The sequence below is a fragment of the Ambystoma mexicanum genome, chromosome 3q (genome assembly GCF_040938575.1).
Source record: "Ambystoma mexicanum isolate Mex_15411 chromosome 3q, UKY_AmexF1_1, whole genome shotgun sequence".
Lineage (NCBI taxonomy): Eukaryota > Metazoa > Chordata > Amphibia > Caudata > Ambystomatidae > Ambystoma > Ambystoma mexicanum.
Genome location: NC_090926.1, coordinates 80,687,789 through 80,707,992, shown reverse-complemented (window position 1 = coordinate 80,707,992; position 20,204 = coordinate 80,687,789). Strand labels below are relative to the sequence as shown.

General features: G+C 43.4%; 1 protein-coding gene across 5 annotated transcripts in view; it reads right to left on the bottom strand.

The window, feature by feature from the left end:
• The window catches only part of HDAC7 (histone deacetylase 7), a 1,864,336-nt gene that overhangs the window by 907,506 nt on the left and 936,626 nt on the right, over positions 1–20,204 (bottom strand). Inside the window, exon 1 of one of the 5 annotated variants that reach the window (XM_069653192.1) lies at positions 15,380–15,413. The exons of the other annotated variants lie outside the window; for them this stretch is intronic. Within the exon in view, the coding sequence (XP_069509293.1) occupies positions 15,380–15,398 (19 nt within the window). The 5' untranslated portion in view covers positions 15,399–15,413. Of the gene's footprint in view, positions 1–15,379; positions 15,414–20,204 lie in introns of those variants that run through there. 5 annotated transcript variants of the gene reach the window in all.

Sequence of the window (20,204 nt, the reverse complement as noted above, 5' to 3'; positions counted from 1 at the left end):
ATGGTTTACCCTGTCCTCCCCCCATATTTTCAACATCCTCCTACTCCAAGGCTACTGCAGCCAACTTTCTGACCAGCAAGGAGGCTGAGTGGCAATCAGCCACAGGAGCAATTGGTGATGCTCCATCATCCCCTCTCCCAGAACAAGCTCCTCTTAATCACTTGCATTCCGGTGCCCTTTATCGCACAAGGAATACATCACCTTCCACCTCATCTACAGACCACCTCCCAGAAGTGACCCTTTCATTGCCACCATGCCTAACTTTTTCTCCTCTTCCAAATGACCACACTAATAATGTCTCCGATTTTCACACTGACCGGTTCAACGAACCTTAAGCAAATCGTGCTCTCCCACATGCACAGCTAAGTCCACACCCTAGACTTAATATTTACATCATCCACCCTGGTCACTTACACCAAGCCTAACCGACTTGACTGGTATGATCATGCTGCCATCTCACTATTGGTCACCCCCCTCGACTACAGCTCACAAAGGTCAGGCTAAATGTCTCCTCACTCAACGCCGCACATTCAAAACCTTTGGGGTCAATGAGCTAGGAGCAAACTTTGCAGACTACCCCCAACCCGAGGGAATGCCTCTGGCCTCTTAGAATTATTTTACAACTCAGCTATAAACGGGTGCACACTCATGCCCCCTAAATACCAGTGGTGCCAAGACCGCACCATCCTCCCATTGGTACAAATCTAACCTCACCCCCAACAAATGCTCAATCAGAGCCCTAGAGAAACAGTGGCTCCAAAACCATAATCCTCAACAAACCTCAAATGTGTGTTTGTCAACTGTAGGATTCGGATTACAGAGGCCAAAGCTGCGTACTACTCCACTACCTCCAACAGGACCAAACCCCTCTTTGAAGTAATAAAGCATTGTACCAAACCCTCACCTGACCCCGAGGTACCAGCAACTGCAAAAATCAAACAAAATAAACACTTTTTAAATCTAAAAATAGACAAATTCTGAGAGACCGTAGAATCAACCTCCCACAGCATTAGCTCCCCTGAACCCTGAAACACTTAATCCCCCACTGGACCAAATTCTCTCCTCTCTCTCTATCTCTCTCTCTCTCTCCCCCTGACCTTCTAAAAATGATTGCCTCCCTCAAACCTGCTTCTTTCTCTGATGATGTTATCCTGGCCTCCATTAAACAATTGACGGGTCCAGTGCTCAACATGCTTCTCAGCATCATTAATGCTTCCACACACAGAAAGATCATTCTCGGAAACCCTCAAGGGTGATCTGATATGAGTTCTTTTGAAAAAAACTAAAAACTAAATGCAGACGACCTTGCCAACTACCGACCCATTACAAACCCCCTGTTTGTTTGCAAAATCTTGGAAAAAATAGTCATTACACAACTACTCACCAGAATCAAACAACTTCATCGCCTAAATGACTATCACTCAGGGTTTCATCCCAAGTTTAGCATCAAGACAGGCACCATCCAGGTGGTGGATGTTGCACTCCAAATCAAGTTAAGGGCGACTCATGCCTCCTCATCCTCCTTGACCTCTCGGCTGCATTCGACACAAGCTACCACGGCACCCTCCTCTCCCTCCTTGTTGTCAGGTTGGGATTTTCTGGCACTGTGCTGAATTGGTTCACCTACAACCTCTCGGGCAGACACCTGGCCATCAAGATGAACCAGTTGCATTACAATGAACTCCAGGTCTCCTGCAGAGTCACCCCATGGTTCCATCCTGTCACCAATACTTTTTAACCTTTACATGGAGCCTCTGAGCACTCTTCTCAATGATCCCAATAAAGCCATCCACCAATACGTCGGTTGTAGTAAAAAGCATGCACAACATCACTTGTCTCCACGATTACCTAGCCATCATTAAGTCCAGGATGTTGACTGCTTACCTCAAACTAAAGTCATCCAAGACTGAATTCGTCCTTATCGGCCCACCTGCTTAAAAACAACTTGTCGAACAATGACTCAATGATATGCGCCTTCCAGCATTTGCCCTACAACTCTCGGATTCAGAAAAAGCAGCTTCAGCTTCACTATTGACAGCAACCTGTCCTTCCAGAAACACATAGCCACGAAAGCCCAAACAGCCTGGCTCAGAAACTCCACCCTTTGCAAAAAACAAACTCTTCATCCCACCACCCTTGTGGTCTTGCACACCGATGGAGGAAATGCCCTCCCAGTGGGGCCCCCACTTGTTCACTTGGCTCCCCTAAAAGCAGCAGCACATCTTATTTTGGCTCCTACGCAAAGCACTTTGGCTTCCTCTACAGGCCAATATATTGTTCAAGACTGCATGTATATCATCTACAAAGCAGCCAAGAGTAGCAGACCAGCATACCTGACGGTTATGTTCCACATATCTGGTGGCACACGCTCGACCAACAGGCTGAATCATAACTCGTCTGCAAAGAGGAGTCCTGCAAACTAATCTTCTCTTGTCACACACCCACACTCTCGAACTCCATCCTACCATCCTGGTATCGGCTCGGAATGCCCCCAGAATTCTCCAATTTTGCAAATCTTTCAACAACACATTGTCAAGGACCGATTCCAATCAAAGCACATACTGAGGCACAGACCTCTTCTCACAGTGCTGTGCTACTGGCCAGCCCAACCGCTGGCTATCCATACTGTGTACAGCGCTGTGCTGCTCTCGAGATAGGTCAGCACTTTAAACAATACAAAATAAAATACATAAACAAATAAACACAAATATAAGGCATTTGAGAGTAGGCGCTGGAGAAGTTAGTGTGGGAGATTGGCGAGGGGCACGGAAAATGGATTAGATCACCCAGCAGTTGCATCAATTTGGAGGTTTTAGGGGTTGTGCCATTACAAATTAGGTGTGCTAAAAGCCATCCTAACAAGTTTTAACTGAAAGTGAAGGGATTGCGTATAGCCCAGATTCCCTTTGGGAGAAAGCTCCAGAGGTTCGGTGAAAGGCTAGAAGGATCTGATGTCCTCAGTCTTTTTCTAGCGCGTCTCATGCTTTCTAGGAACACATCAGGCCTCATTACGACCCTGGCGGAACGGGTTAAACGGCGCCGTAAAAGGTGACGGCGCCGTTCAACCCGTTCCGCCACATTACGAGGTCCCCTTGCGGGACACGGTAAGCACGCCTGGGAAAACCAGGCGTGCTTACCGGTTCCCGCGAGGGGAAGAGGGAGCAAACAACGGGCCATCTCGTTATGGCCCGTTGTTTGCTCCCTCTCCCATTCCCATTCAGCCCTATGGGGGCTGAAATGGGAATGGGGAAGGACCGTGTCCGGGTCCTTGCGGGAGGAATTACCGGGCACTCCGAACTCGGAATGGCCCGGTAAGTCCTCATTCCGAGGACCCGGACACGGATGCGATTTCGGCGGCAGCCATGCCGCCAAGAGCGACATGGCTACTGGCCGAACTCGTAATGAGGGCCATCATGACTGGATCCCAGTGTTCTCCTTGGTTGTTATGGGATCATCTTTCCTTGGATGAAGGGAGACAGAAAGCATGTGGTTATGCAAAGTATATAAGACAAAGAGAGCAAAGGAAGTAGATAACCCAAGCAGCTGAGAGAATGGCCAGCCGAAGGAAAAGAGCGGGATGGAGTGGGAGATTGGGAAAGAGAAAGGTAGAGAGTGAGACAAGGGTGGGGGTGTGGTGTAAGATAGCGAAACAAAGAAAAGGAAACTCAGGAAAACATGAAAGTGGGATGTGGGGAAAGGTAGCGAGAGTGGTAGATGACATGGGGTGAAGAAATGAGGGACAATAGAGTGAGCGTGAGGCAAAGAGTGGGGTTTGAGACAACAGTGAGTGTGACAGGTAGGGAGTAGGGAAAAGGAGAAGGTAAACAGTAATAAGGAGAGAGCGAGAAATGGAAGAAAGTAGAACATGAGACAGATCATGCAAATGACAGACCGTGAGAGGGAACAAAGAAAATAGAGAGAAAAGCCCGAGTTAACCATTACATGGCAGACAGTGGGACGGCGCATGGGTGTGGGGCAGTGGTCCAGAGAAGATGGAGAGAACACAAGTGAGGACTTTTCACATAACTAGCTACACTATCCGGACTAAAATAAAGTTACTTAACTGCGAAAATAGTTTTGCAGTCTAATATCTTTCTTTAATCTGGGCATCATGCTGCCATCTAGTGGTAGGGTCCGGAACTTCCCATTGTTTTTCTCTTAGGTGTGACCATGGCATGTATGTATGAATGAGATTGCCCCATGATTCTGATCAATTGTCCACACTACCCCATGCATCCTACCCTCGTCAGATTGCTGATTTGCAGTTAATATTTGTCTGTGTGTGACATAAGCAGCTGATGGCATGTTACATTATTTGGCTTTCCTTATGTGCGAGTCTGATCTGTAGTCATCTTAAAGTGCCAAGTCCTTTCCCATGGGTGAGAGCATTGTGAAACCGAAAAGGGGGTTAACACCAGACCATAGTCTGTGGGAGGAGAGGAAGAAGGCAAAGCAAAGGGTACGTTGGTGGCGCCACTTTAGGGAATGAGTGGGGTTCAAGTGAATCTCTGCTAAGTTACTTGATACCTGTATAGTGCTTTACTGCCATGCTTATGGCTGCAATGGCAGGAACATTGTCAATTATTAACAGAATCATTGTATTAGCGGTCAATTATGTAGAGTATTGAGGTACAGTGTGGAGTGCTTTATGATATATGATATGATATGCTCCTATACACAAGTGCATCGCAAGTGTGACAGCTGGACCAAATCATCCATGGGACGAAGTTATTGACATTGGTGAGTCTATGAATGGCAAGAGCAACTGTCTACATTTGAGTGCTCTGCAATACTTTACATGCCCAACAAATTCATTATTAATATGCAATCGCATGGACATTTGGTAGACATGACAGCGGTATGCATGTCCACTTGTGGGGAGGATTCCCAGTCATGCCATACTATGAACACTTTTTATCAACTCAAGAGGGGATTGCGTCCTTTTGCTGACACCCGTTTTTTGCTGACGGGTGTTTTGCTGCAGGAGTTTTGCCGAAAATTGCCATCTAATTCTTTTTGGGGGGGTGAGGGTAAATAAAGGTTTGGGGGGGGAATAAATAAATAAGAAGGGGTTGAGGGGAACTCGCCCAGAAATAATGAAAAAAAAAGTTGATGACGGTTTTTGGCAATACTCCACAGGCAAAACACCCATCGGAAAAAAGGGGATCGGCAAAATGACATGGAACCACTCAAGAGACATGACACAGTTTTATGTTTTATGTGTGGCAGATACTGTATGAGGGAGATATAAAACTAAAACACGTTTGGAACAGGTAAGTACCATGTTTTCTTGCACTGCGAAGCTGTTAGAGAGCAAGTCAAGCGGTCAACGCTTTCTTTCCACGAGCTGCTTTTTCGCATCCATGGTAATAAACCAAACTAGGCTGTGAGTGACGGCCGAGAGGGAACTGTGGGAGGGGAATGTTCCTAGAAAAATCAGACAGGAAATGGTGGATTAAACAAAAAAAAATTAAAGATTGAAGCATTTAACAAATGGAAAAATCAAGCAAAATGAGGGAGTGAGAGCACCCCCAAAGGAACAGTATATGTGTGTCTAGGGGTTAGTGCCGCGGCCTGGAAGAGGGCGCCTAGCGCAAAGAAAAGCAGAAACCTAAGAAATGGACAGGAGGACCATTGAGAAGCCAGAAGGTAAAGAAAAGGGTGGGGCCACTAGATGGCGGTCCTGCTAAGATTTTGAGCAGGAGCACATGAGGGAACTGTGTTAATGCCGCTGCCGGAGATTGGCAATCGGATGAGCGCTATGATCAACACAAGAAAGCCGCCCGTGGTAAAATGACCCCCCCAAACCACCTGTTATAGATTCTCATGCTCTGTGCTCAGTGAAAACACATTGTAAAGAGTAGTGGGGCACTTGGCCCAAAGCAATCCCATGGATCTTCCATCTTGTAGAGTTTGTCAGTAATTAAGATTTGAATCCCTAATTCATTTGGCAGACCAATTTCTCTTGACGCATGATTGTTCTATAATTGGTCTGAGGTACTGTTTTGTCTTACCATGTAATGCCTCTTATTTCTGTTAGACACGTTCGGGCTTTGAAACTCAAACCTATTATATTTCACAATCATTCTTATGCCTATAGAATTTGAGGACCACAACACTTATTTTCATTTCATTTGTTCTCTCACCATCTATTTTCATGAACCCTCTTTTAATTGTCAATTTTGTCTCGTCATTGTCCCCCCTTTCTGAGATGGAATTACGCCCACATTTTATTAATGCAATAAAAAAGCCAGGACTTCTACACCCTTGCCAGATGGAAATTCCTCAGAGTGATGAGATTCTAGTACTCGGATATTGCTCCCATACCAAATCACATTAAGAGTGGCCTCTGAACCGCTGTTTGGAAGTGCATGATGCTTCCTTAATACACAATCTGATACATGATAATGACCTAGATATGATATGTCTCACTGAGACATGGTTGGGCAATTCCATTCCCCCCTTATTTTCATATTAGCTCCTTTGGGCTATGCCATTTCCCTAGTGAACTAACTGTACATGAATAAGCAAGGGGGCGGGTGCCAACCACAGATCACAATCATTTCCACTGGCTAGAGAAGGCTGAAAAACTTTAGAATTGAAAATCCCTGTACAAGCTAACATGATTGTGACCTGCATTTTCAATCACCTCCCCTGCCCCCCCGCAACACCACTGCCAGCTTTACTGTAATTGTATACGTTCATAGTTCTGGGGGCACATCTTGTATTTAACACTGGCCAGATTTGACTCTTGGGTGACTTCAGCATAGACCTTGATAGCACCAATTTTCCTCTTGCATGCAAATTCCAAGAGCTGTGTGAAACCCTGGTAATTACACAAGTTGGGAAGCCACAAAAGTGGGTGGTCCTACTATTGATGCTGGAACCCACACGGGCGTGAAAGTTAGGTTAGATCTGCTGTCCTTCTAATATATGGCCAGGTTATTGACTGCTAGTCTTTGAAATTCTGAATCCACCAACTAAGCTACACAGTCCCAGGTTTTCTAGCACACATATCCCCAAGTCTAAAATAAATATTACTAGAGTTTTAGAGCCCTGAATAATACTGGTATGCTACCTAGTCACTGCAACATACAGCATTGACCTATATAGCAGAACAGTGGAACACACACAACTCCCTTTGGCTTCTGGGAAAACCTGCAAAACTAAGAAAAGTGGCAAGACACCAAAGGGCTTAGGGATTGTTCAGGGGAAGGCGGTTACAAATATAAACTCAGTTTGGCCCTTTAACATAAACCCATCATCAGAGCCAACCACGCCCTCTACTATGCCTGCATTGTAGAGCATGCCAATAGAGGCAGAGCACTTTCCAAAGGGATTCATGATGGCTCCAACCTCACAGCCCTAGCTAGAACCACTGCACCCCGGACAGAGCTGTGTAGCGGCATTCTTAGATCCATCTCCAGAAGGAAACACCAATGTAAGGGCCTTCCTCTGTACCTGCAACCCAGGAGCGAGCGCACATATTCATGACCCCTTTGTAAAGGTCTGTAAAGATGTGTAAGTCTGACTCTGCTACTGTCTCCCTTGAATAGTTTGACATATTGATTTGGATCATTAAACCCCCAGTTCCATCTCTGACCTCATTCCATCCACAATTAGTTTTGGTGTTTCCAGATCCTTTCTGGAGGGATTTGAAGTATCATTAGCATCTCTTTCAGAGAAGGTAGATTTCCCCCATCTCCAAATGAAACTGACATTGTATTCCTGAATTTCATATCCATTACCATGCATCACCAAGTCAACAAAACTCTACACAGTGCAGCAACCCCCTCTTTGGGCTTTCATACTCTATCATCTTGAAGGATTGGGGAGGATGGAAAGCTCAGGGGCAACGCGTTTGTCTTGGTAGCAAGACAACGCAACACAACACAACACAGGTTTGAAACCTGATCCCGTGCTTAGAAACCACTCGCTGTTATTTAACGTGTTATAAACTAAGACTGATAATTATAACTATGTTCGTGACAGTTGTCAGTATAGCTACCGACCAGGACGATGGGCTGGAATCTGCCTTTACTGACAACACAGGATGTCTCTTAGGTTGGTGTTACTTTTGCATTACTTCTTTTCTGCTCCCCTTCTCTCATCTGTGGGGGATACCCTGCATATTTCCCGCCTGTGCTATAACAATTCTAACTATGCCGGTTGCCCCAGTACCCACATAAACAGGCTCTTGGTGGAGCAGAAGACTGGCATTGTATGTATTTCAACAAGAGACCTTGGGCCTCATTACACGGATGGCGGTAAGGATTTACCGGTACCGGTAAAATACCGGTACCAGTAAATCCTTACCGCCTTACTACGAGGTCCCTTTGCGGGTTGGGGAATTTAACGCCTGCTTTTTGCAGGCGTTAAAATCCAACCCGCTAAGGGACCTCGGAGCTAATTACCGCACCGCAAAATTGCGGTGCCGTAATTAGCGCCTTCCCCATTCCCATAGAGCCCTATGGGGCAGAAATGGGAATGGGGAAGGGCAATGGCGGAAAGGGGATTTACCGCCCCTCCAACCTTGGAATGGGGCGGTAAATCCCCTTTCCGCCAAGGCGGTGCCGGTATTTTAATGAGGCCCCTTGTCTTGGTATGTCACATCATAGCACTGACTTAAAGGTAAGGATAGAATATTCTTTAAAGACATGTGCCTCTAGACAAGTGCTTGCGCAGCTCAGGCCATTAATACTCGCTAAGCCAAATCCACAGATATTCCCCTAGACCAGGGGACTGCATGTTTGGCTGTCCAGATGCTTTGGACTGAAACTGTCACCTGCCCAAACCAGCATAATCAATAGTGAGGGATCATGGGATTAGTAATCCCGAACATCTGGAGAGCCGGAGGTTGCAGACCCTTGCCATAGGCTGTGTAGATCCTCTAATTCAGATCTTTGAGTAATTTCCAAAGAGTAGTGGTTCATTTGTGACAGATATTTGTTCTTTTTTTCTGGCTAGATCAGAACAGGTCTTAACAAAGTTCGTTTAAAAATGTAATTTCTGGCAGTTGAATTCCCTCTTCGACGATGAACACCACCAAGAGGGAATGTAGTCTGCAATGTGCGCTTCACAGTTGGTCTCACTCACTCAATGACTGCAAAAGAAGTATATGAATTTCGGAGGTTGGGGATGTCAGGCAATGTTGAACCATGCTTCCGTGCCATTATACTCTAATGTATGCATCAATTTCAGCTCAGCCTCTCATTGAATAGTGAGTTTACACATCCCCGTAAACACACAGTCGCCACCATAAGAACACTCCTCCAACACAAATCCAGGACAAATCAATCGGTCTGAATATTAGATTTCCTGAATCAATAATCTTTTTGCAGTGAATGTGTAGGATTCTGCTGCAAACATAATGCACCTTTGTACGAATGGCTGAAACATTTCAAGAATCTATATAAGGACCCTGCATTAGTAATGGAAATCCCAAAGGTGAATGGTTTTGAGTGGAATGTGGATATTTCTATTGAAAATATTTCTAGGATTGCCCTGAAGACAGATTTAGTATCCGAAGCGCGTCGGCAGCCATATTACATCATAAGGAGCCTATTAGAATGGAACTTAAAATTAATATATTTTTGTGAAGATGCAATTGTGTGAAAACTCTAACACAACTATGTATTTGATTACTTTGTTTTGAGTTTGCTAAAAGGTTGCCAATAGGAATAGCTTTACTCAATGTGCGTTCCTCACTTGTTAATATGAATTGTTTGTCAATGGTGTATTTAAATTGATTCTCCTCATTTATGTTGACTTATATACTCACTAAAGAATGTCACACATGTACTTTATTGTGGTGTCCATTTTGTTGCAAGACATTTTTTGTTACGCACCTAGTGACACAGAACAACTATTTTAAATAACCTATCGAGAATTTTGTCTGAAACGTTGAATGGTTACAGGAAAACGAATTAAGGTCGACACTGGGGGTTGGGCCATATCCCAAAACCGTAGTGTGTTAATCTACCTGGGATTGATTACATCCCTATTGGAGTGCATTGTTGGGTCTCCTGTTAGTGTCTAACAGGATATGTTTGTTTTGGTTCTACCTTACAGTCTTGGGTGGCCTTGAGACTGAGTGACCCATCTGTAGCTGAAATAACATTTACGCATTAAGACGCATATACACTTTAAAACTCTTAAAAACAGTACTTGCGCATCACACAATTGGCCCTTCAACATCGCTGTGCCCCCCTGCACCCCTCTTCCCTTTCGTTTGTATGTGACACACAACGAGTCTTTAGAGAACAGCTTTGGATGTCCATGTTGCACTGTGATTCAATGTCTCTAAAGCTGAGAGTTGTGTCATTCATAAAAATGAATGTAAGCTAGCCTGAATGTAGGATATAGGAGTCATCCAAATATGTCTCAATGATGTAAATTTCTGAAGCATGGTCTAGGATCAAGTCTCTCCTTGCACGTATAGGTGAAATCTTGGGAATAAGCGGACATGCTGGTAACATGTTCGGTTACTTACTGGAACATCCTGTCCTTCATACTGATTGTTTTAGATTTTACAGGATTGTTATTGATGTGAAACTTTAGTTGCATATATCTATGTAATTGTTATAGGTTTTTTTAATTGTAATAGTTTATTGATAATGAATTGCAGTTTACCTGTGTTCCTCTTGGTCAATGTATATTGCTATTGCTTTGAATGTTTTTGTAAAGGTTTAATAAACCCATCATTTTGATAATAAAAAGATTTTAAAAAATCCTGAATCAATAGTCTTTTTGCAGTGAATTTGTAGGGTTCTGCTGCAACCATAATGTACCTTTCACATAGTTTTTCCAATGAATTTCAATGTTTTATTCCGGGTACATTTTACCAGACCGCCCTTTCAACCAAATTTATTGTCACTGACTTTGAATGTGTTCTTTGGGATATGCACTGCCTACAGACACATCTTGGCATGGGCAGTGGGCACTTTTCTGTGGTATTCTGTTATGTTTTGGGCAACCTCCCCCCACCCCTCCGTGTCGCCTGCGGCCTTGCACAGTGGTCCATTTGGGTGTGTGGCGTGCTAATGCTGACTCTCCCGTTCTTATACAGGCAGCACCCTGTTGCCTTTTAAAGCAAGATTTGGTCCGTATGAATACCCAAACATTACACAAATGAAATAAAATGAGCCATCCCCCCTGTGCAGCTCTGCCCCTTAACAGGCGACGCCAGGCGTTTCAAGTAAACTATCACTGAACGCCAATCCCGTTGACGCTCGGTGCATTTAAAGGAGCTTCGAGAACAAACGTGATATCCAAGAAATCCTCTCATTGGTTTCCAAGCGAACATTCAGTTAATGCTGTAAATCCGCGCTTTGTCTCCCAGGTGAGGGCTGGTTTAATGGCATCGTCTCCTGGCTGCTCATGAAAAGGCTGCTTTGAAGCCTGTTAACGAGATACGCTCGTATCGTTTAACAAGTCGCTCTTACGCATGACTGGACCCAGAAGGGGTTCCTGTTCTGTTTGGTCTTTATCTTCTGAAGATTTTATTATTCTGCTCTTTTAATCATGGCGTTTTAGAGGTATTAGGAAACACTGAGAGCAGTAATTAAAGGATATATCGTAGCACAATGTGTTGCTATTAGTACATTGAATACTGTTGACATCATCGTTGATTTTTCATGTTCACGCTCCTCATCACGCCTGGGGTGGAATTACGGTGCGCATGCGCAGCATGCATTTTCACACGCACAGTCTTATTTGCTGTGCACCTTTGCACATGGATACACTGCGCTTCTGCATGAAAAGGTGCACTGTTATTGCACCCTAGACACGAACAATCTTCATGATCTCATCATTCTCTCTGTGTTCAGCAGATATATGTGGAACCACCTATCGGCAAATATAAGAATAATCGTGTGACCTGAAAACTTTCCAGATATGAAATGCAGACTTGTGACATAACTACTTAACACATAGAGATTACAGACCACACCCTCTGTTCACATGGAAAAAGAAACATGTGACATTAACACGCACCGGCTATGCAATAGAGACTTGTGGCATCGCATACTACCTCAAAGTGTTACTCCACTTATCTACAGGTCTAGCAAAGGCCCAGAATTCTACAGGTATTGCAAGTAGACTTGTGGGGTCCTCACCCTACAGATATGATAGAAAGACCTACAGGCGTTTGACCACTTTCCAGACAGGAAATAGAGAGTTGTAATCTCGCAGTTCTCCAGTAACGGAATTTTATGTTGTAAATAGCTAGTTGGATGGTGAGAGTGGAGAAAGAGGGCCGATAGGAGGACAGCTAAATATACAGCATTAAGGATGGAGAGACCGACTGAAACAGATTGAGAAAGAGACATATGGATACAGAGATCGAGACATACAGATGGGAACCCATTATCAGCGAACCTCAGGGTTTGCTGGTGAGACTATGGATACGGTCAATGACTGACATGGTCGCCTCTAGTATTCTGAGAGAGCCTCCAATCGTCCCTGAGTCGTGCACTCCAGTCGTTCCTGAGGTTCTTCTGATACAGCCCAGCTTCCCCGTGCAGCCCATTTCCCTCCTACCGACCCCTGCTCCTCAAGCCGGTCTTCGCTACCCTGCTCCGTCCTCCGCTTATGGCCCCGGGTCACGCCACCATGGCCCGATTGATATCTGCTTGACCTGAAGATTGTCAAAAGCTTCCAGGAAGTCGGTGCCTTCAGTAAGAGCCATGTTATACACTCTGCTGTGGAAACCTGGGGAATATGGATCTTTTTCCTGTCTGGCACTGTAGCAGCCCTCCATAATGCCTATGTCTGTACCTCGTTTCACCCAGCATCACGCCCAATGGCGGCGGTAGAAGGTTGATGGTCTTTCTTACCCATTTCTTAAGCTTCACAGGGAATTCTACACCGAGTATGAGCATGAGTAAGGCCTTTAGTGAACATTTATTTTTTGAAAGCATATCAGTGAACATGCCAAAAATACAGTACGCCATGTTATGATGTAATTAAAGCTTATACAGCAGCTCTAATAGAACCAATAATTACGAAGGCAGTATGTGACTAGCAAACTCCAAACAAACCCCCCCCAAAAAGTGTTTGTCATATTAACCCTATTGGGACTCACCCCGGGGAGAGAGAGTAAAACAAGAAGGAATAAAAAGCACGACATACCATAAGCCAGTGACTAGCAGGGACAAGAGTGGCGAGGCCCATAGTGAAAGCACACAATCATGCATTCAGCCGTAAAGGTCTAGGAAGAGGTTCCAGGTGGCCTTGTATGGGAGAGGGATGAGGACATGGTCCCCTTGGACCTTTTCCTGCTTCTGCGCGCTCTCATCAACAGTCATAGGAAGACATTGTCGATGCACAAAATATTTCTCATTTTCACAGCTGGTCGTTGGGCCCATGCAGAAGCTGGCCATTGCATATGAGCTTTGAGGGCAATAGGTTTGTATTCATGGTCAATAAGGGACATAGTTTTGACAAGCGACTAGTGTACGATAAAAACTAGTGCTACTGACATAACTTCATCAACACCTCCCTGTTTCTTTACAAAATCACAAGCCTTGCATGACGAGCCGCTAGAACGTGCCCTTGAAAACAATTGATGCTGGAAAGGAATATCCATCTTTTTTCACAACTAAGGGTACCAGAAATTCATAATTTAGCAAGCCATTGATGGCTGGGACCAAGGGAAGAAAGAAGTAAATACTGCAGGGCCAGAGGGCTAGTTTGTCCTGTTTTAGCAGGAAGTAGCTTCTGAAAATTAGAGCCTTCACACAGCAACAGAAGATAGTGGAGATACAAATATCAAGCACATATTATAGCCTTATGTAGAAGATAGGAATCATTATTGCAGGATAATGACCCACCAGCAGCGAAGAGTCATTATTCCAAGTGAAAATGGTCCCTCCCGAGGTCTATAAGAATATAATCAAATTGTGGCTCTAACAAATCAGGTTTTGGGGGTGAAGTAAAAAATGTTTGTTCGAATTAAGAAAGTAAATCGACAAACTCAGTAAATTAAATGTGGTTTCATTTAGTAATATTTGAATAACAAGACTGTCTTCATAAGTTAAGCATTTCAATTGCAAACTTTGATAGATTGGAGAGGGTTTAACATGAGCATGCATTAGGGATTTGTGTAAAAGTAAACGGTTTCTCTATAAGAAAGTGAATTATTTTTCCCATGTTTTAGCTTTCTCCTTGGTAAATAGGATGTTGCAGTGAAAAAAACATGTCATTCTAAAATGGCAGTTCCTAGTTGAAAGACATTTTACCTGGAAATTGCATTATTTTATTTTTTCCATGTTTGCTTTTGAAGTTAGCATGTTCAGAATGCAGTCAATACCAGTACATAGTGACTGCTCTCTGAACATTCTGATCGGCTGACAGTTGGTCAATAACGATTTTCATGTGCTAATAAGATCCAATGACCACCAATCCTGGGCTAAAGGAAGGAATTTGAGCAAACCGTTTGCTCAGGCAAGACAACAATGTATACTCGCAATGTGTTTCTAGGACAGTGTCCCCCAGTAATTGGTCAAGCGACTTCCACCACACCTTCTCAACGTCCTTATTCAATTAAACGTTGAAGGGACTCAAACACTCTTAAGAAAAATAGTGACATTTTATCCAATAGAATCCTGATGCCTGAGCCTGGGCGTACTTGCTCTGTTCCTCGCATTGCCCCTAGTTTAGCAACCATCAATTTTAGTAGTCTCTTTGATTTTAAGCCAGATTTGAAGCACCACATTCTGAGAATTTCTTAAATCCTCACAATTTCGAACTCTGCCAAATACTTCTTACACTTTATCTGGTTGTTAACAACTCACCGGTGGCTCGGTCTATAAACCTAGGGCTAGATTGTTGTAACTCGCATTCGTGTGGCTTTACCGGTCACAAGTCACATTTCTGCTGCTTATCTTGCTGTAATGATATGATGCCGAAAGCAGATCAACATTGGAGCATTTCCCCATTTCACAGGCATGGCCTGGGTAGAATTAGGTTCCTTTGTGGGATGCAAGTTCATCCGCTCTGCTCTAAAGCAGTCCCATGTGGTGCTAGTAGAGTGTGGGGTGGGCAGAGGGGTGGGGGGATGTTCGCCACCTTTTTTAGGGAGGATGCATCAGCTGCAGTCGTTCTGCATTCCTGTTTTGCTAAACATAGATTAGAACAACTTTGCTAGCAAACGGGATGCAAGAGTGCAGCAGAGTGTTGTGATGCTGTGGAAGTGAAAAACATAAATCAGAGAACAGGTAGCTGAGGAGATCTGCAATTCTCCAACGTCTTTGCAGGAGTGCCACACCTGCTAATTTAGGAATTAAAGCCACTATTAACACAATACGCAACAGATGGACAATATATTGCAATAAGTAAATGAAATTCAACACATTTAAATAAATCCATCTCTTCGTACCTCTGCTGTTTTCACACATCTGTCTTCCTCGGTGGGTAATTGCCAAAAGACGCCACCTTCGTCCTCTGACTACCGGGTCCTCTTGGTGCCTCCTTGCTGAGGAAGCTCAGCTTGGCCTCAATATGCAGTGTTGTACTCAGCACCTTTGTGTGGTCAGGAGTGGTGGCGGTATGTGCTACCCTCAGTGGATAGTCCCTTTTCTCTCGCGCTCTCTGTGCAGTTTCCGGGAGGTGTTTTGAGATGACGATTCCTAACCCCGAGCGCTTTCTCACGACAGCTCTTGTTTTTCAGTTGCCTAATCTTTTTATGCATCTTTTGTGGGTACAGATCTAGAATTTATAAAGCACTGAATGCAAAATCGTGGGTGCGTAAGATAAAAATAGTAAAAAAATAGCTAAAAATGCAGTTATGGTTAAGTTGCTCAACCCATAGGAAGAGCACTTTTTGGGTGCCTTATAGCTTAGCCCTCCCTGGACGAATTCTTACCAAACTTTGGAAAAAAAGTATATGGCCGCATCTGAATTTTCCTGGCAAGTTTGGTGAGGTTTCATCAAGGGAAGGCAGAGTTGTAGGGGGGTCCCAAATCTTTTTTTCCATAGATGCAATGGAAAAAATGTTGCTTATGTCTACAGCCCAAACCGTTGGATGGATTTTCACCAAATTTGCGGCAGGAGTGGTGGCTTGGTCCTGAAAGCATGCTTTTGTTAATGTGGTGTAAATCTGTCCAGTAGTTTTCTTTAAAACTGGCAAAAAGTAGGTCAAACTAAGTTAGGGATATCTGGGTTCGGTCCGTGGACTCACTTCCCTGTTCGCTCCACGGACGGGGCTCTGATTGGGTCAGGGGCCAATGTGATGCCCGTGTAAATCAGGCGCATCCACTGATTGGATGGTGAAAAGCGTGAGGTGCGTAACATTTTCCAACACACCCACCATGTTGTATCCGCGGACAGCTGTGACTGACCGCGGACAGCGCAATGGGAAAAAAGTTTGGGAAACACATTTTGGGTCATTTGGTGTTGGAAAGAGGGGCTGGGAATGGAGCGGGAGAGAACAAAGATGATATGGTGCTCTTTGGGTGGAAGAAGAGTGTACGGGCTGTGCCGCAGTCTGCAGATACCACGGTAGTCTGCAGACAGACTCTTGGGCGGGCAGCTTGAGAAACACATTAGGGGTTATTTGGTGACTGAAAGAGGGTTTGGGAAGACAGCTTGGGTTATTTGGTGACTGAAAGAGAGCTTGGGTGGACAGCTTATGAAACACATTTCTGGTTATTTGGTGACTGCAAGCGGGCTTGGTCATGGTAGAGGAGTGGAATCTAGATGATATATTGGGATATTTGCATAGGTGAAAAATAGGGTTGGCGGTATATTTCGATGTCTGCAGATGTCATTTGAATTGGGAAGGTCAGGCCAAGTTGTGGTGTGGTGGTTGTGGCCAGTGGGCAGATTCTTGAGTGCATGGCCGTATTATACTGTGGTGGCTGTGACTATGGCCTAAGGCCATGCACCCAAGAATCTGGCCACTGGCCACAACCATTGCAATAATAAGTCTTCGGCGGGCAGCTTGAGAAACACATTTGGGGTTATTTACTGACTATAAGAGGGTTTGGGAAGACAGCTTGGGTTATTTGGTGACTGAAAGAGGGCTTGGGTGGACAGTTTATGAAACACATTTGGGGTTATTTGGTGACTGCAAGCGGGCTTGGTCAGGGTAGGGGAGTGGAATCTAGATGATATTTGGGATATTTGCATAGGTGAAAAATAGGGTTGGTGGTCCATTTCGATGTCTGCAGATGTCATTTGAATTGGGAAGTCCAGGCCAAGTTACGGTGTGGTGGTTGTGGCCAGCGGCCAGATTCTTGAGTGCATGGCCATAGGCCATAGGCTGTAGGTCATGCACCCAAGAATCTAGGCACTGGTCACAACCACCACAGCAAAATACGGCCATGCACCCAAGAATGTGGCCACTGGCCACAACCATTGAAATAATATGTGTACAGTAATTGAATCTGGCCATTGGAAACAACCATTATAATAATATGTGTATAGGAATTATACATAGTATTTGAGCAGTGTATAGTATTTGTAACATGGTGACACAATACAATTGAAGTGCAAATGGTACTTATGATTGCTGTACCATTGAGGGTACAGGTTGAGTTTGTTGTACATGGTAATGTAGGAAAAATCTTTGCTTCTTTTTTTGTGAAAAAACACAGCATAATATGTTAAGTAAGATAGTTTACAGTGTCACATTGCATACAATCTCACATATTCATGCACTTTCTAGATCCCCATAATCAGTACAACACAAGTACTATGTTTGAAACAACATTACTGTGCGTTTTTGCAAAGTTGCTGTGTTTGTTTGCATAATTATTGGGTCATTTGGAAAAAATACTTTGCAATGAAGTGAAATGAAGGGTATTTATGAAGTAGTTACATACCTGTTGGTGTATTGCAACTGTTTTCTATTTCAAAAGCAGCATTGCAGTACTATAGATGTAGTTAGATACCAGTTGACGTATTCTAACCGTTCATAGTTTTATATATTCTGAAGGGTATTTTGTGCAGCAGTTAGATACCTGTTGGTGTATTCTAACTATTTTGCTGTTCAAAAGTAGCATTGGGGTAGTATGGCTGCAGTTAGATTCCAGTTGGCATATTCTAACTGTTGATAGTTCTACAGGTCAATGACTGAACATTGAAGACCCTCATAATCAGTACATTCTAGGTACTATGGTTGAAACAACATTACTGTGTGTTTTGCACAGTCGTTGTTTCTGTTTGCATAATCATTAGGTTATTTGGAAGAAAATCTAAACAGCATTTAAAAATGTACTACGTTTATGTGAATTTAACTTTCACAGTATGTTTGTTTGAAGTGTGCAGTACTTAAGGGAATGTTTAAAGTGCACTAACTGTGGATAGTTTCCCAGTTCAGGGACTACATTTAGGTTTAAGTAATATTAAGTAGGTATTTGTTAGATGTGCTGGTAATCTCTGTTTTAGAGTAATGGAAGTGTTGCTGCATTCAAACCAACCACATCTTTTTGTAATGTATGCGGTATAGTGACCTGCAGCGGTTGTGGCACCAGTGTGGTAGATTGGGCCTACTGTTGTGAAGGTTTTCTTGCCAACAGACACTTGCCAGTGTGTGAAGCTTGTAAGCTTGCAGTTGTTTTTGGTACCATCTGCGTTGTACCTTAAAAGCATTAGTATTATATATTGGCAATGTGAGTTTATGTGTAAGGTTGAACGATTGTCTGAATTGCAAACAGTGCATAATATGGCATGATTTGCATTTTGCACCAGTTGATGAAATGGAATGGATTCACAATTTGGTATAGATACAAACACAAATTGTTCATTAGGGATGTCCCCATGTGCAACATGGTTGCAGAGAGTGAATGTTTGTTTCCAAGTGTATAGAGAGATTTGTGGTTGTACTACTGGATGGAGTAGCAGTTGTTTTTAGTTTCATTGGTGGTATTGTTGGGAGATCTCTTATAAGTTCTGGTTGCATTCATTTTCTTTTCAAAACTTTACCTTTTTCAGGAACAGCGTACATATCGAGATGGGGTGTGTAGAGTGCATGTAGTCTGTTGTACTCTAGATTGCAACGAATGTCAGCCTTGACTTTGTTTGCATAATAATTGACTAGAAATAGTCCTTGAGTGTAAGTAGACGTGAAAGTGCTAAATAACTCATACCTTCTTTAAATACTTTGCTGCCAATGTCAATCAATACCTGATCTAGGGTTCGACCTTGTGATTTGTGAATAGTGACTGCATATGCAAGAGACAGAGATAATTTATCGTTGCGTACATTCATGTCTTTGAAAAGAAGGAATCGTACGGTTTGTCGTCCTATCCTTTTAACTTCAGAAAGTTTGTCAAAGTGGATGTTGACATACTGAATGTTGTTATGTGGCTACGTCTGGAAGCCAACAACTGTACCAATTGCTCCAATGACAAACCCTTGTTCCACATCAAGGTCAGGTTTCAGAATTACTCTTCAAGTTTAAATACAACATTAACATTTTCTCCAAACCAGCAGTGTTTGAGATACATTTTTCTAAGCTATTTAGTAGTGTTGTTGCTTGTTGACACATAGGGAGTGTCATGCCGTGCACTTTAAGTTTGTCTGTCGAGCTAGTATGCACTATTGGTTGTATTTCTTTTTTAACATTGTCTCATTGAAATGCGTAAAGTTTGATAGGGTTTGCATTAAGGACATACATTTTACATTTTTTTTGCTAATTGTTCCATGATATCAGGAGCAGATGTGTCATGCCCATATAGCTCATGGATGAGTCTGCTATTTAAGATAGATTGTGCATCTTTAGAAAGAAGACCAGTCTTAGTGCTTTTTAAAATGTTAGCATAGGTGAGGTCTGCAGACTGATGCATGTTTTGAGTTAGTTCTCTGTATTGGAAATCTTGCCAGAGATTTACATTTCCTATGCTGCCAAGTGTGTTGCGGCACTGTTTGTGTCCTAAGGTTTTAGGTTCACCTTTCACTGGTGTTAATTGTAGGAGATGTCCAGAAACAATAATGTGTTTTCCTCCAAAGAGTTTTTCGTAGTCCGTTTTAAGGACTTCTTGTAATCCGAGGTGAATTAAAGCCAACATTAGGTTGGAAACCAGACTTACCTCATCTATTAGGAGCATTTGTATTTGTTTCAGAATTCTGCATAGTTCAGTAGCAGCTTCTGTTGATAGCTTGTAGTACTCTAATTTGTTTTGGTGTTCTACTGGGAGGAGCAGTAGTCAGTGTTAGGAAAGATTCCCATTTATGTGAAGTTACCCTCCAGATGAGTATCC